Source organism: Pelodiscus sinensis, chromosome 9 (genome assembly GCF_049634645.1).
Source record: "Pelodiscus sinensis isolate JC-2024 chromosome 9, ASM4963464v1, whole genome shotgun sequence".
NCBI lineage: Eukaryota > Metazoa > Chordata > Testudines > Trionychidae > Pelodiscus > Pelodiscus sinensis.
The window spans coordinates 61,048,510-61,074,007 of NC_134719.1; the positions used below are offsets into that span (position 1 = coordinate 61,048,510).

General features: G+C 52.9%; 1 protein-coding gene across 1 annotated transcript in view; it reads right to left on the minus strand.

Annotated features, from left to right (window-relative positions):
* The window catches only part of PAPPA2 (pappalysin 2), a 144,099-nt gene that overhangs the window by 33,346 nt on the left and 85,255 nt on the right, over positions 1 to 25,498 (minus strand). Inside the window, exons 15-19 of the mRNA XM_075936896.1 lie at positions 24,043 to 24,220; positions 22,818 to 23,031; positions 11,180 to 11,348; positions 8,167 to 8,299; positions 5,879 to 5,988 (exon numbers count right to left, since the gene is read on the minus strand). Of these exons, the coding sequence (XP_075793011.1) occupies positions 5,879 to 5,988; positions 8,167 to 8,299; positions 11,180 to 11,348; positions 22,818 to 23,031; positions 24,043 to 24,220 (804 nt within the window). The remainder of the gene's footprint in view (positions 1 to 5,878; positions 5,989 to 8,166; positions 8,300 to 11,179; positions 11,349 to 22,817; positions 23,032 to 24,042; positions 24,221 to 25,498) is intronic.

The following is a 25,498-nucleotide window of genomic DNA, read 5'->3' on the forward strand; positions in this document are numbered from 1 at the left end:
GTCATTATGCAAGGGGGCTTCGAACCTGTCTGACGAGTTATCTCCAAAGGAGCGGAACAATGGGAAGAAGGGGAGTGGAGCCCTGGCTGGGGGCAGGGCTGGAAGTGAGTGGGTTAGTTTCTGTCTGGGAGCATGGAGGAGACAGCCTAGGGAAAGGGGCTGGAATTTAGGGGCCCAGTCTCCCCTATCTCAAGGGGGGCTGAGACATCCTAGACCTGCCCTGTAACCAGATTACATCTGTGCTGTGCTGTACCCTGGAGAAGCAATAAACACCCTCTATTCTACTGGCTGATGGAGTCTGTCCGTACCATTACGGGGGTACAGGAGACAGGAAAACCCCAACGTGCCGTCACAACGTGGCACGCACGTACAGCCAGGGCACATGACGGAGGGGCAGGCCAACTGCACCCAACATTGGCTGTGAGAGCTGGGCTCGCGCTGTGCATCCAGTCACAGCGCTGCAACGGTTCAGTCGTGCAGTGAGCAAAACTCCTCTGTCCCAGAAGAGCGTCCTGGCTGTGACACTCTTGCGGCCCACTGAGACGAAGGAGGGCCACTCTTATGGCCCACTCACTAGTCTGCGTTGCCCATGGCTGCCTGAGATCCTGTGTCACAGCCAACGCCTCCCAGTCGAGGAGGGCTGGATGGGGCCCTTCCATGCCTAGCAAAGTACCAGTGCTGCTGGATTTGGAGAGAACACGGACGGTGGCTCAGCACCTTTGAACCACATGAGAGAAGAAGATAAAAGACCAGAAAGGAATTAAACTCTGCAGAGACACAGAGAGGTGCTGCAGGCCAGCACCGTGGTGGCTCAGTGCACTGGCTTGTGACACTCGGGTCTTCTCCTCCAGAGATGCTTGGCAAGGCCACCAGCGAGGCGGCCACAGAGAAGGTCTGGCTTCGGCACGCGTGGCTAATCAGCCAAACTCCCAGTAGGACTCTGTTGCCAACAGCCCTGTTCCTGGGCTGTCTGAACAGGGCGCACGCTGAGCAACCCCACGGCTGTGAATGGAAGTGTCTGGCTGGGCGATGGAGTGACCCGGGGTTTAACACGGGAGGACGGCTGAGCTACGGCACCCAGCAGCAAGCGAGCACGTTCCCCTCAGCTGAGCAGCCTACTGGCTGAGCTTTTACCCGCCTGACATAAACATACCTTGGACTAACGGTCTCTCACCCGTCGCCAGACTTTTGTCTCACTCCGCCCCCTCCCTCACTTCCTGCCTCTTCAGGCGCCAAGGCAGAGTCCATCCCGAGGCTGCCGCACCCTGCGGTGTCTCCGAATTCCAGTGAGGACGGGGGCAGAGCGCTGGCTGAGGGTGCTGGGCCCGTTCAGTTCCTTTCACCCAACGGCCAGGCCAAACGCTTCGGCAGCACACAGCCATTCAGCAACCCAATCAGACAAAGCAGTACTACCCCTTCTCCCCCTCTCACACCCTTCAGGTCGGGGTGTGAGGACAGAGAAGAGGCGTGACCTGCCCGAGGCAGAAGCGAGTCAGCAGCGCAGACAGAACTGGACCGTGACCCTACTAATTTGACCTGTGCCACTTGAAGTAAGGCGGCCGTTCTGGGCCCCAACCCGCCCTTTCCTGCTCCGTGGGGACGAGGGCCAACGCCGTGAGAGGAAAGCATGCGCGGCGGGAAGAAAGAACCATCTCCCAGCAGGGAGGGAGGAAGGAGCAGAGGCGAAGGGAGCGAATAAAACAGTATGTTCCAGTGACCGGGGCCTGGCAAAGGAAACGACATTTTCTTTAAATAACCCCCCTTCCTTGGCTCCCCCACCCCCATTCAGGAGAGGCGATGGTGCTGGTGGAAGGAAAGCCAAAAGCCAGCATCCCACAGAGCTGAGCGATATAATCCTTCATACCCGAGGCCTCCTTCCAAGACCCACATGCCACAACCCTCCGCCAGCCCCCAACTGGACCCTTCCCAGGCCGGTGATTTGCAGCGAATCTGATTCAAGCTGATGCACAGGAATATCCACAGGCATGGAGTTCTGGTAACCCTGAGCCTCCCGCGGGCTCCCAGGAGGGGAGGAAGGTGGCTAGATGAGAAGAGGGTGCCGTCTCCTAATAATATGATTTGCTCCTCTTCCTCCTTCCCCCCCCCCCCGATTCATTTCAGTTTTATTTTAAGAAACGTTTCCCCTGGTGGAGCCGCTTTTGAATGTTATAATCCCAGGCACTTGAGCCTTTCGGCTGGAAAGCGTAGGAGGGGGGAGGTGGGGGACAGGGCAATCGGGGGAGGGGAGACGCCACACTTCACGGCCATCAGGCCTTGGAAACCATCTGCAAGCTGTCAACAGGCGGAGCTGTCAACAGGTGAGAATGCCCCGAGACACTGGCGCTGCCAGGGGGTCTGCCGGGCATGAGCTGCTCTGGCCAGAGCTCCTGGCTCTACCTGGTGTTGTGGATTTGCTAATGAGAGTGCCCCAAGGGGGAGACTTCCCAAAGCACTTAAGGGAGTTAGACGCGCAAGTTCTATGGAAGAATCAGTGGGATTCATGCTCCTAACTCTCCTGGATTTCTGCAGCACCTTCCATTCCCCAAGAGCGCCCAGCAGTCCACGGACACTTCCTCGTCTCTGAGTCTTTGTACTGCGCATGAAGTTACACACAAACACCATGGCATGGGCATCATTCAAGGGGCAAACTCAAGCACTTGCAAGGTAGGAAATGCCCAAATCCAGGTTGCCTGTGCAATCCTGACTTGGCCCCCTTGGCCATGTGCTGTATGACTGGAGGATAGTTAATGAGATGCTAATTTTTATGCAGGGCTCTTGGGGGGATCCTAGCAATTACAAGCTAGTAAGTCTAACGTCAATACCAGGCACATTGGATGAAACTAAAAGAACAGACTTGTCAGACACATATATGAACATCATTTGCAGGGGAAGTGCCAACATGTTTTTTTATAGGAAATCACGCCTCACTCATCTACTGGAATTCTTTGAGGGAGAGGTCAACAAGCATGTGGACAAGGGGGATCCAGTGGATATAGTGTACCAAGATTTCCAGAAAATCTTCAACACGGCCCCTCACCAAACGACTTAAGCAAAGTGAGCTGTCATGGGATAAGAGGGAAGGTCTTAAAAGATAAGAGACAAAAGGTAGGAATAAATGGTCAGTTTTCAGAATGGAGAGAGGTAACCAGCGGTGCCCCCAGGGGTCTGTACTGAGACCAATCCTATGCAACATGTTCATAAGTGATCTGGAGAAAGGGATAAACAGTGAGGTGGCAAAATTTGCAGATGTCACAAAACTGTCAAAAGACTCACAAAACTGGGTGCGCGGGCAACAGAAATGCAGATGAAGTTCAATGCTGATACATGCAAAGTAATGCATGTTGGAAAACCTAATCTCAACTATAAATATAGAATGATGGGATATAAATTAGCTGTTACCACTCGAAAGAGAGAGATCTTGGCGTCATTGTGGATAGTTCTCTGAAAACATCCACTCAATGTGCAGTGGCAGTCAAAAAAGCAAATTGAATGTTGGGAAACATTAAGAGATTCATAATAAGACAGAAATGCCATATTGCCTCTATATAAATCCATGGTATGCCCATGACTTGAATGCTGCATGCAGATGTGGTTGCCTCATCTCAAAAAAGATGCACTAGAATTGAAAACGCTTCAGAAAAGGGCAACAGATATGATGAGGGATAAGAAACTGCTTACGTATGAGGAGAGGTTAATAAAACTGGGTCTTTTCATCTTCGAAAAGAGACAACTAAGTGGGGATATGACAAAGGTCTACAAGATCCTGACTGGTGGAGAGATGATAAATAAGGAAGTGTTATTTACTCCTTCTTATAATACAAGAAGTAGGGGGTCACCAAATGAAATTAACAGGCAGCAGGTTTAAAACAAACACAATAATTTCTTCATACAGTGCATAGCCTGTGGAACTCCTTGCCGGAGGATGTTGTGAAGGCCAGGACTTTAACAAGGTTTTAAAAAAACAAACATAAATTCATGAAGGCTATTTAGCCAAGATGGGCAAGGGTGTCCCTAGCCTCTGTTTGTCAGGGCTGGGAATGGGCAATAGAGGATGGTGGTGATTACCTCGGAAGCACCTGGCACTGGCCACTGTCAGAAGACAGGATACTGGGCGAGATGGACTTTGGTCTGACCTCGTAAGGGTGTTCTTATGTTCTTAAGCTTTTAATGACATGCCTCACTCCGTGTGTGGGATGGACAGCGTTCACTGGGGGAGCAACTAGCCAATATTTGGTTCTCTCCTCCTTGTTCAAGGGGTGACCCTCAGCCTTATTTACTGCATGCTACTCAAATGCTGCTCAGAAGACAGAATTATTAATATTCTCCTGGGCTTTTCTCCAGGTGTTCATCATCGTAGCTCAAGTGGCAAAGGTCTTTGGGGAGGGTCTAAAGGTTCCCGCTATGTGGTGTCTATTGATGGAATTTCTGGTTTTTTCCAGTTTGCACATCAGGGATGTACGGGGAGCAGGCACCAAGGGGAAGAAAGAGCCTGGACTGTCAGCAGTAGTAGGTTATTATCCTCTTTGGCAGAAGGTTTCACAGCTTTTTGGTGATCACAGGGGAATGCTGAGGCTTTAGTTTCCTGTTTTCCAGCCCAGATGCTTGAGAGGTACCAGTCCTCTCTCCTTCTCTACCCAACCAGCTCTTTATCCCAGTCAGTCCCAGTCATCCCGCCAGCGCCCTACCCAGCCACTCCCGGGTCCTCAGCTGATCTCATTCGTACCCTGTACCCCTCTGTCTCACACTCCCACATCCCCTGTGTCCCTCTGTTCCAGCCCCCCTTTCATGTTCCTTATTGCACCCTACTCTTTCCGCCACCCTTCTCCCTTCTCAGACTCTGTCCAGCTCTTGTCCCACTGCCATTTCACTCCAATGGTTTCCTCCTCTCCCAGGCTAGCTGAGTGCCAGGCAGAGGGTCACTAAGAGAGCAGGAGAAACAGGCTCTGTGGTCATAACTCCAGTGCTGGCCCCACTGTAGCTGGAAGCAGCAGGGAGCAGCCACTGCCTGAAAAGTCCAAGTTACAAGCCAGGGCAGAGCAGGACACATTTGGGTGGATTTTCACCCAGATGGCACACGGCCCAGCACCGACACAAAGGCCACCCCAAGCCAAATGTCAAGCATCTGCTCCAAAGCACTGGAGGGCTACAGCTCCTCCAGGAGACAGGCGCAATAATGGGTTTTAGCATGGGCAAAACACCATGTTTCCCTCTACTCGTGTCTGGAAATGCCTGAGCCGCTAGTGACGCAACGGTCCAACACAGTTGGAAAATTTCACCCTGAATAGTTAAGGCTGGAAAAAGGGCTTTGTAACTGGATGTGCTGGGAGAGGTGACCTACAGGCAGCATTACCAGCCCTGCCTATAATGCACTGTGTCCCCTCCACAGCAGGAGTCTAAGGGGAAGCACCTAATTCAATATTAGGCATGTAAATAGGAGACTTGATTGTCCATGGTGCGGAGGCCGCAGCAGGTCCCAGGCAAAAGCCAGGTTGGCCTGGCCAAGCACAGCTCCGCAGTTATGTCTGATTGCCTGGATGCTGTAAGGTAGAACCCTCTTTCCCTCTGCTCGTTAGGGAGAGATGGATGCTCACTCGACGTACCCAGCTGGTCCACTCACTCTCCTCCCTAGAACGTTCATGTCTCTCTTCCTCCCTCCCCCAGTCTCTCTCCCTTCTTCCCACAGGGCTGTCTCTCTTTGTTCCAGTGCCAAGGGAGGTAAAGGGTGGGAGGAACCATGTAGCCTCACCTTCAGTGCCCAGAGTGTGCTGAAAGTGGCCCAGGGAGCTGGCTACAAATGGGATCCACATCTCAGGAAGCATTCTGCCTCAGTGTACCTCAATGAGAGACACATCCCCGCCACACACCACACCCCCTTTACCTGGACTCTGGTAGGTTCCAGGCGGTGATCCATAGTGTCAGCAGTAACGTTTTCGGGCAGCATCACTGGGTCGCTGGGGGGGATTACGCAGGCAGGCGTGCACACAGCACCTGAGATAGAAGAGACACAGGACTGGAGACTTGCCAATGGATCGTTCCACTTACAGGCTGCTCTCTGCAGCACTTTCTGTGGTTACAAGGGGCCTATGTCTAGGGGTAACTCGGAACTAAACTGACCCAGGAGAGACCTTCTATTTTCCGGTTCTGGGGACTGGTCTAGAGTTCCCTTCCAAAATCCCAGCTCGTCCTGGAAGAGTTCATCTCTTCTAGCCTTCTGGGAACTGCAGGAAGGATGGCTAAGCCTAGAACAGCACGGTGTTCTCCATAATCAATGGGCTATTAAATTAGGATCTCGGGATGGAATTGGCCACACGTACGGACTTACTGTCCTATGGCAGTACAATAAGGCCCGGCCCCTCAGAGCTCAAGTCTAAATGATTAATTATCTCAAAGCTAAAAAGTGAATTAGAATGGGGAAAAAAATGACCCCAGCCTACTATAAATCACTGGCATGTGGCAGATACACAGGTAAAAAGGGTCCGGATGTGACTCATGAGGAAATGCAGAACTGGCAAAGAATTAAGGTTCTGCACAGAATTTCCTTTCCCCCTGGCCTCAGAATTGGTGCTGCAGAGCTGCCAGCCATCATGAGGGGCCTCTGGACGCAGCAGAGCCCTGCTCCTCAGCTCGCAAAGAGAAGACAATGCCGGGAAGAGGGGAAGGAGGGTTCCCGGCAGCTGCAGGCCTCACACAGCCTGAAGGAAGGAGGCAGCAAGCCGCCAACTCCACACAAGCCCAGGACTGAGCATGAAGCTGTTTCTCCCTCTGGGTCCCTGGGCTCTGGAGGGGCAAGCAGTGTAAGTCGAGGGGTGGGGATCACGTAGCTGGACTCTGAGGGGAAGGATACGTGAGTGGCAGAGCTAGGCGGTATCCCTTGGGGGACATGGTGGTTCGGGTGTCTGTCCCTGCCCTGCTGGGCTCTGGTGGAGATGGGGCAGAGAAACCGGAAATGGATTGTCACAGGAGTTCTTTCACCTCTACTCCTGGCTGACATGTGTGGGTGTTTGTAGCTGCCGACAGGTATTTTGAACTAAATTACCAATGTCATTGAACTTGGCGTGGTTACAGAGTGCTGTTTTGACAAAACATGCCAAATTCTACAACGGTGGGAGCAAAACGGTTTGGCAGAAAGTTGTCCCCACAGTACACCGTCTGAGACTCCCACCGGCTCGGCTGCATCACAAAATAGATGACTGTGTGCATAGCCCCTGGCAGAAATGTAGGCACCTAGGGGACTCCCAAAACTCAAGGTGCCTAGGAACTGTAGGTGTCTACAGAGGTAGGTGGCAGCTGGGCAGGGTTTCTGAGGCTTGAACTTTTGAACTGAGGAGCCTAAAGTGGCAGTGTGATGCCTAAACTCCTTCCGCCCTGTGATCTCTGCATTTACATTTAATAAAGAATTTTCAAAAATCAAATTGCAGCTGTGCAAAATATTTCAAATGGAGCCTGCAGCCATGGGAAAATGCCTGGGTTTCATCACATGCCTCAACCTCACACCAGGCGCATCAGACGTTTTGCTCAACTTAAAGAGCCTTTTTCACCACCCTGGGCCCAGTTTTGGTCAGACCTGGGTGATTTACAGTGTTGCACGGAAAACGACTTGGGTTTTGCATTAACACTCCATTTAGATGCAAAGCCAAGTGAAATGTGGCAGCTCTGACGGAGTGTTTCTTTAAAGCGGGAGGGTTATAACCCCAAGTGGATTTAGACCAAAGAAAAAGTTTGTATGGATCCACGAAGACATGGCAGCAATCCAGCTCGTCCCTCTAGCAATTACCGCCATCACCACCACCCCGCCAGTAAAAAACCAACTGCAAAGGGCGGAGGAACACGGCAAACAGCCGTGCTCTGCCTCAGACCCATTCCTTCTCCTCGAGAAACGACACATCCTTCCCCCGAAGCCAGCATGAGGATTAAAGCCCTGTTGCTAATGTGGCCAGATGTTTTGTACATCCATAAACCACCCAACTGGCTTTGCTGTGCAGACAGGAGACAAAAAACAAGATGGAACTCGGTCATAAATTTGAACATTACTGAAGCAGCACAAGAGTCAGTGTGACCTTTCCCTTAGTCCTCGGGGCCTGTAATAAACCTGGCTGACTCAACCAACAGCCTGTGCCAAGAGAAGCGGGTTTGGATCAGAAATCAGCATCCTTCTTTTGCCCTTACCGATGCCATAGCCTTGTTCACACTTGTACTCCACTAAATTCAGCTCTGGTGGTGGTGGACAATTGCCTTGAAGGTTTTCACATAATTTAAACTCCTCCGTCCACAGGCCTTCTTTAGTGCAAAGGATAGGAACCTAGAATGCCAAGAAGAGAGGAAGCCACGTGACCGCACTGCAGCGCCAGTACAAAAGTCCCTGCGATGGCTTTTGCCTCTATTCCCTTTGCCCTAGCCACCAAGTATAACCTGCCTCCCAATGCAGCCCATTTCAATCAGGTTACCTTCCCGCCATCTCACCACATTAAGTGCAGGGCGACCCTTCTCCCCCTCAACGTAAAGGCAAGTCGCCACCAACTACAGTCAGAGCGTTGCTGAATTGGGGAATCCAACCCATGGAGCCCAGTCCCACGTGCTTATCAAGCAAACTGCCACGGCGCAGTTTGATCTCGTCATAGGAAATTCCCCACGCGCGTTTCAAGGTGACACTTGCAATAGTCCTACTATAACCTGCCCAGGGAGCTGCTTCTCACTGTGAGCTCGCCTCTGGCCAGAGACGGTGTCACAAAGCAGTGAGGGTTCTGCTAAGCGCTGCTAAAATACGAGCAATGCTCCCAGGGCATGCTTAGAGGGGACTTTTCAGCCACTTCTAACCTTTTGTTTTACAGGGTATTAACCTTTCATGTAAAAACAAGCAGAACTATTGACAGTACAAATGATTTTCTTCCGTAAGTATTACTGCAAGAGCGCATGACTGTCACAGGGTGGGCTGGCCTTTTGGGGAGAAACCCATTAGCTGCCTTGCATGTGATGGCTTTGATTTCTTTTATTGGCCCTCTTGGTAACTCGCCCAAGCTACGTCTAGACTGGCATGATTTTCCGGGAATGCTTTTAACGGAAAAGTTTTCCGCTAAAAGAATTTTCGGAAAAGAACATCTAGATTGGCACGGACGCTTTTCCACAAAAGCATTTTTTGCGGAAAAGCGGCCGTGGCCAATCTAGACACACTTTTGCGCAAAAAAGCCCCGATCGATATTTTCGCAATCGGGGCTTTTTTGCACAAAACAAATCTCAGCTGTCTACACTGGCCCTTTTGCGCAAAAGTTTTGCGCAAAAGGGACTTTTGCCCGAACAGGAGCAGCATAGTATTTCCGCAAGAAGCACTGATTTCTTACAGTAGGAAGTCAGTGCTTTTGCGGAAATTCAAGCGGCCAGTGGCAAGTTTTTCCGGAAAAGCGGCTGATTTTCCGGAAAAACTGGCCAGTCTAGACACAGCCCCAGGGATTATGGGTCTATGGCAGGAGTCAGTGGGGGAAGTTCAGTGACCTGTGATGCGCAGGAGGTCAGACTAGAGGATCATGATGGTCCCTTTGGGTCTTAAAGTCTACAAGAGCTCATGAGAACCATTGCATCACAAAGGCCTTGGCCACACACCTGAGATTTGCTGCAACTGGACGGGAAAGAAAATAATCCCAGGCCAGGTGCGTATAGACTAGCTGCAAAACCCAAATATACCAAAACAAAACAGCACAGAACCCAAAATCTGCAGAGCGGTGGCCAATGCTACCCCTGCTGTCATGAATCTGGCTGGCCCGCCCAGGGGAGCTGGCCTCAGCCCTACCTGAGCCTAGTTATTCATCTCCTGAGGATGGCTTTGAGGGCATGGAGCAGGAGATAGCAGGTCACCAGGCCTGCAGATGAAAAGCCAGTAAGCAGCTCAGAAAGCCTGTGTCTTCAAAACCATTCAAGTGAGTACGCTTTCATGAAGAACACTGGCAGAAAGCATTGCTAATCCCAGTACAAAGAAACACTCATGCAGTGGAAAAGGCGCTCCGTTAGCTGGACCTCAGCTCCAGAAAACCATTCTGAATGGCCACTGACAATATTGTTGAGTGTGGGCCCTGCCTAAGTCGAGTTAGCATGCGGCAAGGCAGAATGTGAATCTACTGCACACTAGCTTGCTACACACTAACTTCCGCGTGGACCCTCCGCCATCACACAAAAAGTTGCATCGTTTGCTCTGGATTGTCGATTAAACCCAAAATCTAGGTCATCCAATTAAAAGGCAGACCAGAGCCATGTGATTAGGGAGACCAACAGCAGCCAGGAAATGCTCCCAGTGTCCAGTGTGCATATAAATATAGGCAAAAAGTGCTTTGCAAATAAACTAATCTTTAAAATAAATGACGATGGCTTTGCAAATATTTGGGGAACAAAAGAGAGGCCTCAATTTGTTAAATACCTGTTGGGGTGAAATGTTGAATTAATTCATACCGAAATAATTGAATTATTCAGAATGAAATAATTCAGGCAGCTTGCATGCCTTGTTGGCTGGTGAATGCACGAGGCTCTGTTTGGAACGGACTAAGTTTTAGAAGAACAAAATTAGGACACAAACTTGCCGCCCAGTCTCCTAGACCAGGAGCCAAGGTATCCCAATTCAGCATTCTTAACCCAGTGGGCCCCTGTGGGTTGTTTATGCTCACATACTTATATGCACATGGGTCTACTCTAGGTCTCAGGAGTTGTCTTGATGCCCCTTCAAGCCGAGCACAGAAATCCAAATTTCATTTCAGCAAAGCCCTTATGCCCTTGAGCACCTGCTTAAGATCCATTGGAGCTTGAGTACTCTGCTGAATCAGGGCATATTTCAGGTTCTCCTCTGCTTTGGCTCCAGTTGCGCACCAAACACACAGATTTAACTTTAACCCATGGGAGTTGCACATGGCAAAGCGCTCACATGATTGAGGTCCTAAGCTTCTACCGAACCGACAAAGGGAAAAATTCTTCTAGCCACCCTCGAGACTCCAGTGCAAACATCTCTGGCGGGCCCCTGAGGAAATCCCACCTTCGATGCTGGATTTGTAATTCAGCAAATAAAGCCAGCACCGGACACGGACTATCCTTCGCAACGCATCGCGTTCGTCAGCCACGCGGCTTGCAGGCCAGCTCACATCCCGGGAGTCCTCCAGCTGGCGTGGGCTGCTCTTGCAGTCCCCTTTCAAGAAGTCACTCTTACCCTTTTGCTCTGAGGGTCGCAGCGGAGCACACACTGCGTGTCCAGCTCAAAGCCGTGGGTGCAGTTGTACATCCCCTCAAAGACAGGCGGGGGCGGCTCGCACAGCACTGGGATGCAGCTGCCTTCCTCCCAGACTCCCGTTTCCAGGCAGTGGATCTTCAACAGTTTCCTGGGGAACACACACACAGAGGGGGGTGACTGGACTGCATGTCTGGAGGACTACCCCAACGCCGCAAGGGCAAGCTGCCAAAGGGGGTGCTGTTAGCTCTGTGGCTTCGACTTTAGCCTTTTCCCCTGGACTGAGGGAAATTCATCTTAAGATCCTGGCTGGGAACTGTGTCCCAACCCACACCACCTGCTGTTCGAGTGCAGTGGGAGCCTGGAGAAAGAAAAGGGGGCAAGAGAAGAGAGCTACAGTCCCCTTTGCAAGCCAATTGGGCTGCATGTTTGGCAGCTTTCTGGGTAGGATTGCAAGTAATCAATACTGAGTAGCGCATACAGCTGTCTTCGCCCGAGAACAGAATCAGAGAAACGACAGGAAAGCTTCCATTCGGCAACGCACTGAAACCTCTGCCCCAAGAGTTTAACCACACGCCGAAAGTTAAGAACCTGCCTAGGTGATTGGCTGAGTTTAGGCCCCAGTTCAGCTCCACCCTTCATCACATGCTAAATCCATGGCTGTTCAGCAAGAACCTTCCACTTTCAGTGTGTGCTGAACTCGCCTGGATTTCTACTCTGCACTGATTAGGCCTCCACTGAAGTACTGTGTCCAGTGCTGGGCCCCACATTTCAGGAAAGATGCGGAGAAATCGGAGAAAGTCCAGAGAAGAGCGACAAAAACGATTTAAGGTCTAGAAGACCTGAGCGATGAGGGAAGGCTGAAAGAATTGAGCTTGTTTAGTTTGGAAAAGAGAAGACCGAGAGGGGACATGAGAGCGGTTTTCACGTACCTAAAAGGGTATTGGAAGGAGGAGGGGGGGAAAGTTGTTCTTAACTTCTGAGGATAGGACAAGACGCAATGGGCTTCAATTGCAGCAAGGGAGATTTAGGTTGGACATTAGGGAAAACTTCCTACCCATCAGGATGGTTAAACACTGGAATAAATTGCCTAGGGAGGTGGTGGACTCTCCAGCACTGGAGATAGTTAAGAGCAAGTTAGAACCTTTCACGGATGGTCTACCCAGTGGTTCCCAACCTTTTCCAGGTGGGGACCCATTTTGACAATTCAGGAAGACTTGGTGACCCAAGGCAATTCAAAAACGGGGAGGAGGGAGAGCAGAGCCACCTGGGGAGACACTTGGTGACCCTTTTGAAATGTAATGGCGACCCATATTTGGGTCCTGACCCATAGGTTGGGAAACCCTGGTCTAGATGGTGCTTGGTCCTGCTGTGGGGGCAGGGGACTGGACTCGACGACCTCTCGAGGTCCCTTCCAGTCCTAGTGTTCTGTGATTCTATGAGTTCACGATTTTGCTTAATTAAGGCCTTAGTTATCCACCCCTTTAACGAGGCAGCACCGCTTCTGGCCGCACATTTCCTAACGCTTTGCTCAGCAAAGGTTTCACTGTCCAAAGTCGGGGGCTTCCTGACTTACACTGGGCAACTATGCCAGTCTACCAGATTTCAGGATTAGAAAACATTTCTACCCCTCCTTGAAATTTTCCATTCCTCAATTTCACACTCCTCCCCCAGCTATTTCCCCCTGTGCCACCCTAAAGAATTCTTCTCCCTCCATGCTGCTCAGAGCCTTCCGATACATGCACTCCATCTCCCTGAGCTAAGTTGTGTATCCCTGCCCTATCCCGGAGCCAAGGGATACACAACTTAGCTCATTCAAATGTACCTCCCCAGTAAAGCCCTCTGGCCTCTTTATCATTTTTGTGGCTCTCCTCTGTACTCCATCCCATCTGTGAATATCTTTCTGGTATAGGAACTGCCATACCAGAACAGACCAATATCAGCTTGTATTGCTAAAACAATATAACATTCAAATCCCCGCAAAAAAAAGAAAAGTGTACAGAGCAACATTCCATTTACTCAAGTATTCCACTGTTTGCAACCATCTGCTTGCTAAGCACTTCATAGGACGGCATAAAACCCCCACGATGCACTGGGGCAGCTGAGCAGTACCCATCCCGCGGGGGAGAAATGTCTTTGTGACCCCAGCCTGGAATGAATTTATACCCCTTGATGCTGGCGGACTGATAGCTCTGGTGAGTTTCATCCTAGTTAATATAGTTGTAGACAGAATCCTTATTAAATTCAATGTGTAATTACTGTTGGCTGACCTTGCTGTGGAATCATTTGACCGCTTGTTAAAGTTTCCCAGATCTTTTACTAGTCATACTCCCTTATGGCTGGACTTTTCTACAAATGTAATGCTGATTTGCATGGTCCAGGAGCGATCCCTTACTTTTTCCTTCTCCGGTCCTCACCGCCAGCAGAAAGAATCTTAAAAGGCAATAGCTAAACGTTCCTAGGACATGACATAGGCTTACAACACAGCTCACATAAGGGACCACAGATAGGTGCACTGAATTGTGCTTCTGAAGCCTAGGCGATGCTAGAAAGCTTTGGTGGCAAAAATCCAGCCACAGACAGCTATTTCAGCAGGGTGCATTCCTATTCGGCTGCCCTCACCAGCGCGATATGTGATGAGAGGTGATGAGAGGTTTCGGATCAGCAGAAGAGGAAGAGGAGAGTCAGTCTGGCCCGTTCTGCGTACTTCTTGCCTCAAGCCACATGTGGCGAGACCTTGCACCTACAATTCAGCCCTGTGTCTCGACTACAGCATTTCAGTTGGTGGCGGTGTCTTGTGGGGGAGCTAATGTAGGTTGTAATACACATAAATCCTAAGAGATTGGTTGTGAAGGGGCGTCTTTATTTGCAAGACACTGTCCAAGTAAATAAATCCACGAATAGAACTGAAAACATTTACAGATGTCTCTCCTGCTTTGTGTGGTTTTGTTTCCTTTTTTCATTTCCCTCCTCTTGGACAGTGACTGTGTCGGTTTCTGGTGAGTTGCACTTTCAGTAATCTCATTAGTGTTTTTGCAGTGGTAGTGCTTACAGGCTTCTGCCAAAGATCAGGGCTCCATACTGTACTAAGAGATATAGTCAGAGTGTTCCTGAACTAGAGAGCCCACAATCTGAACAAACACGCCAAAGGATGGAGGTGAAACAGGCCCACAGAGGTAAAGTGACATGCACCTCGGTCAGTAGGAATGGGACCCCGACCTGCGCCTTATCCACCAGACCGCCCTGTCTGTCTAGCTCACACTACCACAGTACAAATATTTGGGCTGTGAAGGATGCAGGGAAATGTTTACAGCAAGGGTAGGCCCGACTCAGCAGCCTGGATGTGTAACCACACAAAGCGAGAGGAGAGCAGGACCCAGGGTGTTGGTTAGCTGGCAGCACCCTTTTAGAACTTCAGCATTATCAGCCTGCAGAAGCAAGATGCCAAAAGGAAGGTGAAAAATCTGCATTTGGGGGTTGTCTGGAGTAGGAACCTTTGCCCAGAGAGTTACAGCATCGTAGTTACAGGCAAAATAGCTGGGGACCTCTTGGGTACGTCACAGCAGTACACTCCCCCTCTTACACAGGGGGACCCACCTGCCCCAGGAGGCTGGATTGGTGCCATTACTCGGATCTGGCCCAAGTGATGCAAAATCCCCAAACCACAAGTCTCCATCATCCAGCAGCAAGACGTGGGAATAACTGATCCAGCCACTGCAGGTCACCGGTGCCCTTCAAAAACACCCCCCAGGGCCCTTCGGCAGAAGCGGCATAACTCCGCCGGGGAGCTACTTATCGCATTCTTGCCGCCACACCTCTCCCTCCTCAGACCCCGTCCAGCTCTCATCCTCCCGCAGGCAGGTCCCTCCTCCCCCAGGCTGGCTGGGTGGCAGCTGTCTCAGTACAGGCCCCTGGGGACGCCCATGGTGAGTTACTGCTCAGCAACCCAGCCTGACTCGACAGCGCTGCACGGTCGCAGTCTGGCTTGCGGGGCAGTCACCCGCCACGTGGCCCAGCCCCTACTATCTACAGGGGAGCCTGCCCCATCTGAGGGCATGCGGGGTTTGCTCAGGCGCCGGTGCGGGGGCGAGAGCCTTTGTTGCCGCGCGCCTCCTCGCAGCGCTGGAATGAACAGCCGGGGGCTTCCCGTCGCCTGCCCGTCTCCCCCCGCCGCAGAGGGGGAACGACGCCGTGTGAGACAGAACCGGGGGAGGGAGCGGAGCTGGTTGCAAACACAGCCGCTGTCCTGTGGACCTGAACGCCATCCACCCCGGGTTACTAACGCAGAGGCTGATCAGGGAGCGTACGCCGGCCTTCCTCGCGAGCAGCGATCTATTGCAGCTCCCCCAGCCTACCCCACCCCCCGACTGATGTGAAATGGCACATCCCACGCACCCTGCAGCATAACTCTCATCTTCGGGTACCCGCCCCAGACAAATATCCCACTCCAGTACCCTTCCCAATAGGGTTCTCCTCCCCTCAGCCCCAGGCAGGTGGCGGCAGGTACACGGCTGGCCCTGAGAGGCTAAGCAGCCCCTTTCCAGAGAGGCTCTGGAAGGGAGGGACAGGGGGAAAAACTTTTCAAAAACTTTCAAAAACCTGCAACTTCCCTGCTCAACAAAAACACCTTGATGCCGTCTGATCTGGGAGAGCGACATTTACTTAGGATTAGCCGGGGAGCCGGGAGCCCAAGGAAAATAAAACCAAAACTCAAGTGTTTCAAGCAGATGTTTAATGGGCAGAAGGTGGAGGCCGCAGGGAAGACTTATGAGGCCTGGCGGAGCTGCGTTTGATGTGAAAGGCATGAATGTCGGTCTCGAAAGCTCCGTGAACCATGCAGCAGGGAGCTTGGCTAGCGCCCAAGATGAGTATTAAGAGTGGCCAGGACTTGGAGCAGAAGATCTCCAGCACTGAGGCCAAGAGGGACAGCAGTAAATCAGCCGAAAGCTCACATTATCTGCCAATGGCAGGAGATTTAAGGATTCCACGTCTAAAAGCGAGAGGGAGAGAGGGGGGACTGTTTATTGGTCAACCTCAAGACAGAAAAGCTGCGTCCCTGGATTGCTGCCTCTCCCCCTTCCTCATGTAACAGTAGAGGGACTTGAGAAAACAACTACCCATCTCCAAGCTAATTGGGCGTAAGTCATTATCGGCGCTGTTGGACATGGGAGTCCATTTGTCAGCCTGTGTTTTCTTTCCCCTAATTCATGGCAGGACATTTGTATTTTATCTGGGATCTACGGCCTCAGCGAAAGGCCGTGCTCCTGCCCAGCTAATGTAACATGGCCCCGTGCCCTCGGATGGCTCCTGGCCTAGTCTGTCCTTGTTTGCCCACTGTGGCCTTTCTGAAGTGCTTCCAGCCCCCGGCCTGCTAACTCTTTCCATTTCACTTTCCCCACATCCACCTTTCTTCCTCTTTCATGGTCGACTTCAGTCCCCTGTAGTATTTGGACAAGGCTGGGAGCTGGAGGGACCAGCCGGCCCACTTGAAGGGAGAACACTTCATTACAGGTTGGATTGCATGGGCAGTCTCCGGGCGGCGTTGAATTTTGTGAAGGGGCGAGATGCAAATCACGCTTTGGCCGGCGCCAGGTGGCTCTGGTCTCGCATGCTCACCCACCCGTCTGCTGCTCAGCCACGCTGGCATCCTGTATCTACCCTCCCGGAGAGCCAGGGGGCAGCTCCTGAGGCGGAGGGAAGCAGCAGAGACGGGAGACAGGCCGGGGCTGAAAGGAATGCAGGCTGAGGTTGTCTACGGCACCGGGAGGACCTGGAATTCCCATTAGTTTCATTCCCCCGGGCAGCTTTGAAAATCCCACCCCAAGTGGCTGTATCTTCCTTGAAACCAAGCGGTGGCACAAATTCCTGTGCAGCAGGAACTCACAGAGCGATCTGACCTGTCCCCTCCAAAAGACACCGGCCAGCGCCCCTCGAGAGATGGGAAAGCCTCCGCAGATGGCAGCAGCAGTAGGACCATTATCCTCTGTTGGCCCCGTCTCTGGGGTCAACCTCGGGCATTACTCATGCCAATAAAAGCAAGGCGTTACCCTGGAAGCTACGGCTGGCACAGGAAGCCCGTGACAGGCTGCTGTGAGCATAGTCGCTCCCGCTGTGCCATGCTCTGCACTCACTGCCTGTTCTCCTCCAGGACCTTTGCTCCGAGTCCCAAAAGGTCCAGGGCCCAGTTCCCTGAGAACTAAGGATGTTAAATTGCAGTTCATTGATGGATTAGTTGATGGAATTTCCATTGACTAGTCAACAGGCTCTTCCACATTCCTCTTTTGAAATGTACACGAACCCCCGCTGGGGATCTTGTACATTGCAAAGGAGGAATGCGGAACTCCAGGTACAGCCCAGGGCCAGCGGGAAGTCTGACTCCAGCTTTGAAACGTACAGAGTCCCCAGCGTGGGCTCTTGTGCATTTCAAAGCCATGGAGCCTGGGGTCAGTGGGGGGATTCATTTCCCCAGAAATGCCCACGCAGCTGACCCCAGGTTCCACGGCGCTTCCACGTTTTAAAGGGGCAGCGCCGCACAGCTAAGCCGCGGATCAGCTGTGCAGCGGCTGCCCCTTTGAAACCCCACCTTGGGGGTCCCCGGTTCAGCTGTGCGGTGTTACTGCTTTAAAGTACTCCTTCTTTCCCTATCTGATAGAGGCGGCAAGTGGAGGGGGAGCAACGAGTCGACTCGACTATCCGATAAGCTTTGGCTTATCGAATAGTCGACTAGTCCTTAATATCCTTACTGAGAGCCTGCCTCTCCCGCTCTGCAGCTGTTAAGATGGGGTGAGACAGCACTGCCCCTGGGCTCTGGGATACAGCTCTCCGGATACCAGGTGAACCCAGCAGAGGCCCCTGGCCTGTACACATGATATTCTCTGAGCCCGGAGGCCTTCTCCGCACCATGGCAGGGGTCTCCCTTTGGGCAGCGGGAAAGCGGCCTCTGAAGCCGTGTGTTCATTCAGCAATCTTCCCGTTGTTCCCCAAGCAACAGGAACCTTCAAAGGCTCCCATGTAAATACTGCCAACCTTGAGAGGCCTGGCCGGCCCAAAAAAACCACATTCAAGCATGACCCAACCAAATGATGAGGGTTCCCAAGTGGGCCACCTCCACATGGAACACGACGAGACCCATCTCGCTATCCAGCCTTCAGGAGAGATCCCTCTGTCTGATCGTCCCAGTCTCCAATCCAGGGCCCTCCAAGGAACCGCTTCCCCCCACCCCACAAAGACCATTTCCCCCACATTTCCCTGTGCTAGCTAATGGCTAACCCACTGGCAGCACAAGGGCGAGCGCTAGCCATGGCTCCCACCAGCCTGCTGCTAGTAACCCCGTGTCCGTCTGGAGGGGGTGGGGCTGGAGCGCTGTCTCCGGAGAGCGCCCCGTGTAGCTGACAAAGGGATTCCAGGTGCATACAAAAGCTCAGGATGCGTCAAACCACCCACCCTCACAATCCTCGTTCCGGTGTCCCCTGCAATCAAACGGTAACAGTCGTTGCATAGCCTTTTAATTGGACGGTCACAGTGTCCTCCAGGATTCTGTGTCAATAAAAAGCTCTAAGGGGTAACTCCCAAGCAGCCGTTTCTACCAAAACATTCGCCCCTCCACCACGGGAATGAGAAATGTCCTGAAATTCAGGACGGCAGGGCTCTCTGCTCTTCCTTAGTAGAGCCGAACCCTCCTGAAAGCACTGACAGCCGCGCCTAGATTCCCCATGCGCCGCACATCGCAATGCAATCTTCGTTACCTAATTACATCCCGCCTTGGTGTAATCAGCCATGGCGGTGTTCGTCAGGGAATTAGAGGGGATCTAATCAGGAGATTAGGAGGCAGCATTTGTGTATGCATTTAACAACAAGGCGGCCTGTCATTGCTTTCCCGGGGGGTAAAAATCAATTAGAGCCTAAGGAAGCGGAGGGAATTCCGGCACAGCTGAAACGACACCCCCACAACCGAGGGAATGGCAGGGCCACGACAGCTGGGTGAATGGGACTGGGGCTCAGGGCAGGCAGCGTCCCACACGTCTGGCCCTAATTCTGAAGCCACTCCCCACACGTAGGTCTGAGGGACCGACACACCCGTGGGGACCTGTGCCTGCTTCGGAAGGCCTGGGGAGACGGGGCAGAGAGGGGGAGGAAGGTTGGCCTTGCAGTGAAGATACTGGACTGGGACTGAGCATATCTGAGAGCTTTCCCTAGCTTGGCGACAGGCTCCCTGTGTGACCTTGGCCACGCTGCTTCAGCCCAGATATGTAAATGTATTTCCGCACCTCCAGAGGCAGAGGCGCGCCGGGTGAGATTTTTTCAAAGGCATCTAAGCACCAAAATGGCTTTGACAGCCTTGGGTGTCCTCTCCCCCTGCCTCCTTCCATCTTTTGTCTACGTGCACGACCCTCTCTTCGGGGCAGCGACTGCCTCTTCATGTCTCCACGCAGAGCCTTGCACACGAGGGGGCGTAGGAGCAATCCTGATCCATAATCCATTTCACTAGCAGAGTGAGAACCGGATTAGAGCGATGCTGACTCACACAAGCATGGCTGAAAGCACAGGCCCCCTAAAAAGCCGCTATTTACATAAACCGAGCTATCGAGAGAAAGGGGGAGGCGCTCTCGTCCTTACTAAGGATGTTAAGAGGCGGGTAACTGGACGATCGTGTCGCTGATGCAATTTGTATCACAATCAGTCGAAAGGGAGGGCGCTCAATCCTGGTTCACACTGGGTCGGGGAGCTACCCCCCCTCCACCCGCTGCAGCTCTGCAGTTTAAATGTAGTAAGCGCAGGTAGTCTGGTTCCTGCTACATTTAAACTGCAGATCTGCAGCGGGGGTAGCTCCTGGACCGAGCATGAGCCGGACTTCCTCGGTCCCAGCTCGCACCAGGTCCACCAGCCCCTATCCGTGGGAGGTCCCAGCTCCCCTCTGGGACCCCTGCGAACAGGGGCTGCTGCCGGAGCTCTTTTACATCCCTAATCCTAACACAGCATAGGGTTCGCTATAGCTAGAGCAACATGGTTTCTTTTAAATGAATCACCTGGGGAGGGGGGAATCTACGGGCCTCACGAGGATCACTAGGAACACAGTCACCTCCAGTGATAGAAATGTAGCCGTGTTAGTCTGGTCTAGCTGAAACAAAAGACACGACTATGTAGCACTTGAAAGACTAACAAGATGGTTTATTAGGTGATGAGCTTTCATGGGCCAGACCCACTTCCTCAGATCAAATAGTGGAAGAAAATTGGCACGACCATATATACCAAAGGGATACAATCAAAAAAATGAACGCATGTGAAATTGACAAATCTCCAGCCAGCAGAACTCACCAAACTCGGGGTTTCTCTCCTTCGCGCTGGGGTTCGGCCCCACACTCCCCCAGCACTGGGGACTACGGTCAAGTAGCTAAAGGCCACTTTCTCCCACCCCCAGGCTGAAATGTCACAAGGGGCAGGTCTCTTAACTCCAACTGGTTTGGTGAACTCAAGGAGAGCTTGAGAAATTTGCAAAAACCTTCCACTGCCCAGGGCTGCCCCAGTGCAATGAAGAGAAGCCCCTTAACAGCGGGGGCAGGGGACCAGACAGGCTGGAGAATACATGGGAAAACAAAAGTCTGCACAGTTTACATTGGTTACTGCGTCCTCCTGCTTCCAGATGGCTGGTGAGTCTAATTAGCCTATCAGCAAACTCGTAAGTCAACATGTGTAAGCCAAGATTTAATTGCACATCAACAGCTCCTCACCCAGGGAAAGGCTGGCGGAGCGCAATCAACAAACCGATTCACGCAAACGTTCATAGGGAGCCATCTTTTTCTCCTGGCCTCGCTCAAAGAGGCGCAGGGCCAGGACTTGGGCTTGCGTGTGCCGCAGCGATGCACGCAAACACAACACAGCTCTGACACCAAATGGAGTTAATGGGTAGCAGGTTTAAAACTAATAAAAGAAAGTTCTTCTTTATACAGTGTGTAGTCAACCTGTGGAACTCCTTGTCAGAGGAGGCTGTGAAGGCTAGGACTATAATAGAGTTTAAAGAGAAGCTAGATAATTTCATGGAGGTTAGGTCCATAAAAGGCTAGGGGATAGAAATGGTGTCCCCGGCCTCTGTTTGTCAGAGGCTGGAGAGGGATGGCAGGAGACAAATCGCTTGATCATTGCCTTCGGTCCACCCTCTCTGGGGCACCTGGGGCTAGATGGACCTTTGGTCTGACCCTGTACGGCCGTTCTTATGTTCTTATGACAGCCACTCTAGCTTATGCCATTCTACTTGCAGAGAAAGCCATTCTACTTGCAATGGGGGTGCAGGGTCATTATGCATGACATTGACGACTCTCCTGGCAGGCTCCTTGTCGGCCCAGGACCCCTCAGCCGGCTGGACAAAGGACTGTGCAGGAATGACGTGGGGGGGGGGACACGCCAACCGTTTTGCAGTGCGCAGCAGCATACGCCTCTGCCAAGGAGAGCCGGGGAAGAAGAAAGCTGCCTCCAATTAAAACTTACAGGGGAGGCTAAAAATGACCTGATCGGCCATTAGGCCAAGCCCCCGGGGAGACCCCAAACACTGGCTCGCACTCTCGAATGATCGCAACTGGCCAGGCTGCAGGAGTCTCCTTCCAAGGACACCCCGGCAGCGTCTAGCGCCACGGGATGGCATCAGCACAGTCCGGAGAGCAGCGCCCCCATCCCGCCAGCATCTTCTCCTACAGAGGAGAACGCCTCTTCCCGCGGCAGTGTAATTACCAGCAGGGTTAGCCGCTCTGTCCCCACGGAGAATCACCGCAAGCGCCAAGGCTGCATCCCTCATTTCAAAGACGGCAGCTCCGGCAGCTACCCACCGGCTAAGGCCCTAGCTCCGCAACCCTCGCTCAGAGGTATAACGCGAAGCCGGCAAGGAGCCCCCCGAGGTCACGGAGACGGCGCACGTGCCTCCAGTGAAGGAGGCCCATACCAGATGCTTCAGAGGAAGGTTCTACCACCTTCTGCGACACTCAAACTGTCGCATCCTGATCTCTCCTAGTCAGAGGCTCAGTTTTGCTTTGAGGCCGCTTGCTGAGTACAGAGTCGGCGTAAACTTGCGTCAGGGCCAATCCCGGGGGGCGAGGCCCAGAGGCCTCAAGCTCCAAGGGGGCCTCCCATTTCGACTCTTGTTTAATTTGGGGGCATTTGATACGTTTCACAACCTGGTTTCACGCGCCTCTGCGCAGAGAAAGGCTAGAAAAGGCTTTGTTAAAGTCAAACAAAAATTCAAACCACGTCTCACTCTTCCCGCGGGGCCTTGTTTTGTTTCCACGTGCCGTGACTTGCTATTTTTATTATGGCTAGAGGCCTCAGCTGCTGGATGGGGCCCAGGCCTCTCTGGACCTCCGCGGGGGGCTGTATGGCACGGCTGCCATCCACGTGCGTGGGTGGGGACACAGGAGAGTCACGTCGTGTTCCTACCCGCTTCAAACCAAACACTCGATTTTGCACGCAGCGATGGGGAATGGCACGCACACGCCGGCAGCCACGTTTACTTGTACAGATCTCTGTGCCCCCTGCCACGCTGCGGCAAGCAACAGGGGAGAAGCAGTAGAGGACACGGACACGGAATTCGAGGGCCGCGGGGAACGCGTCCGAGACAGAAGCGCTTCTGACTTACTTCCGGGGTTTGCTCTCCATGCTCTCGGCCACGTGGTATCCCGGCTTGCACTTGTAGCGGCAGACAGACCCCACGTCGTGGTTCCCTTGCAGGCACCGGGGCACCAGCAGCCTGGCATTGGCCACCGCGCGAGGTGCATCACATTCCAGCTTGCAGTAGGCTTCCGGGAGCGACCAGAGCCCATCCTCCAGGCAGGTCAGCCATTGGCTCATTCCTGACTCCAGGAGAGAGAAGCAGAGCATGCTCAGAGCCCAGGAGGAAGCCATCAGGGCTCCCTGCAGCAGACACAACCCCTCAGGGCATGCAAACCAGCAAGAGCTGCTTTCCGAGGGCCTGATGCCGCTGCCAGTGCAGTCACTGGAAAGCAACTTCTGGACTTTGACATTAGGTCAGGCCCTTCCCTTGTCAGCGCAGGGAAAAGTCAATGAAGCGCTGCCTAGGGGAGGAGGGACGCCCCTCTCTAAAGGAATCTGACAAGCTCTTTCAACTTCCTTCACATCCCTCCTCTGCCGTGAAGCCCGTAGGAATCTCAGCAGTCGCTTGGTAGCGGGTTGACCACCTGGCCACAAGCACCTTGCTCCTTCATGCTTCCCCCCACCCCATCTGTTTCATCCTCTGGTCTTAAACTGGCAGCTCTTTGGGGCAGGAGCTAGAGCGGTGCCCCCATGCTCCCTAACTGGGACCCCTAAATGGGATGCAATTAATAAGTCGTCACCACCCTAATGAACAATGGGAAAGAATATCATCGAACAGTAGAACTGGAAGGGACCTCGAGCGGTCATCGTGTCCAGTCCCCTGCCTTACAGCAGGACCAAGCACCGTCTAGACCATCCCTGACAGGTTCTAGCCTGCTCTACGGCCATGTACTCCCGGGGACTGGACAGTGGCAGCAGCCTCTTTGGCTACAAAAGGCCACGTGTTGTCAGGTGTCCAGTGCCACATCCCTATGTGTGCCCTCAGCCTTCCGCCATCCCATTACATGCCCTCAGCCATTCTTCTCATTCCTGATCTGTAGTGCCCTCCCTCACTCCTGATTCGGCCAGCTGCACTTCTGGAGGAGGGGAAGGAGACAAATGAAGCGTGGCTACCCAGGAGCTGCTTGGCCGGCACACTCAGAACAACACTGGCAGGGAGGGAGAGGCAAAGCCCAGCTCTGAAAGAGACAGGGATGGATGCCTAGCAGCCTCGTGCGGGCAATCCCGCCTCCGAGCAGCCAATTCCGTACCTTGAAGCTTAGCTGGTTTGATGCAGGTGAAGGAGCAGCGCTCCAGGAAGGTGGTCCCCGTGGGGCAGGAGAACTCAGCATAGTACACGTGCGATTGGTCGGGAACGCCGCAGTCCACGGGGTCACAGGTCACGGATCTGTCCCACCGCCCGGAGCTGCACGTCAGCAGAAACTCTTTCTGAAGAAGAAAGCATCGAAGGCGCGACAGGACTACTCGTCTGATTCTTATCAGCGGGTTTGTAGTCTAAAGATAGGTGCAGACGGCACAGGCCTTATGGCGGCAGGTAGGGGACGTATGCTGCACGCCCTCCTCTCCCGGGTGGGCACGAAGAACAATTTAGGCCAAGAGAGTAAAGACAAGGCCGAACCTTTCTGGTTCGTACCCTCCACGGCTCCACACGCCGCTGTGTTTAGCAGTCCAGCGGCTCTGCCTTCTCCATGGCCAGGAAAGATTCCAGCAGCTCCCCACGGCCGGAGCCTTTCACGGAGGTGTGCAGCTACACAATGCAGCATGGACGCTGCTTGCAGTGTGTAACAGCACGGACCCTACATGCCGCCGCCAGTGCTGTGCAGCATAGACACAGACTAGGCGTTACTGCAGTGGCAAAAAACCCTGGCCGGGAATTCAAAGAATAGCAGCGTCTCTCCCTTCCTTTCCCTGCCGGGACACCGTGCCCAAACCCTCCCTCGTCCCCTCAAAGGCACGTGCTTGCTTTGCCGTCTCTGAGACTGCAATGCATGTGTGGCCCCACGATGCACGGTGAGGCCTTTGCGGTTATGGGTCATCTGCATGAGCGATGTTTGCAATCAGTAGCAGGGCTGGCTCCACAAAGCCATGGCTGGCACACAGCTCCTAAGCAAGGTGTAGCGTGTCAGACAATCTGGCTCGGTCTTTTCTCCACAGCAAAACGGAGCCATATCTGCACCGTAGCAGAGGACAGCCATACTGTCGCTGGGTCTCCCAAACTTACTTTTCTGTTCCGTGTAGCCCCACAGACACCTAGGAATTTGGATGACCGGTCAATAAGCAGAGTTTACAAATCCCTGGCACACACCAGAACCACCAGCTGAGACTCTAGTTATGGCCTGCCAATCACATTACAGCCCTACGGTGATCGGAGGTACACCCATGCCGTGTGTGCAGCCAGCGTCGCTGCAACCACACCGTCTATTGGCAGAGCACACAGGCCCTTACTTATGAAGCCCAGTTCTTGGCCCCTGGCATTGGGAAGTGAGGCTGGGTGGGATATACCCTTGGATTTTCCCAGCAGGCAGGGAGATAAATCTGATTGTGTGGCACGGTGCGGAGGCCAACATGGGTTAACCTCTACAAAGACGGTGAGCTACGGCAGATGTAATCATAACCCTGGCTACATGAAGGAGCATCAGGGGAGCAGTGTAGATCAGTGCTGCCTGCCTGCCCAGCAGCATGGGGAATCACAGCAGCAGCATCCCA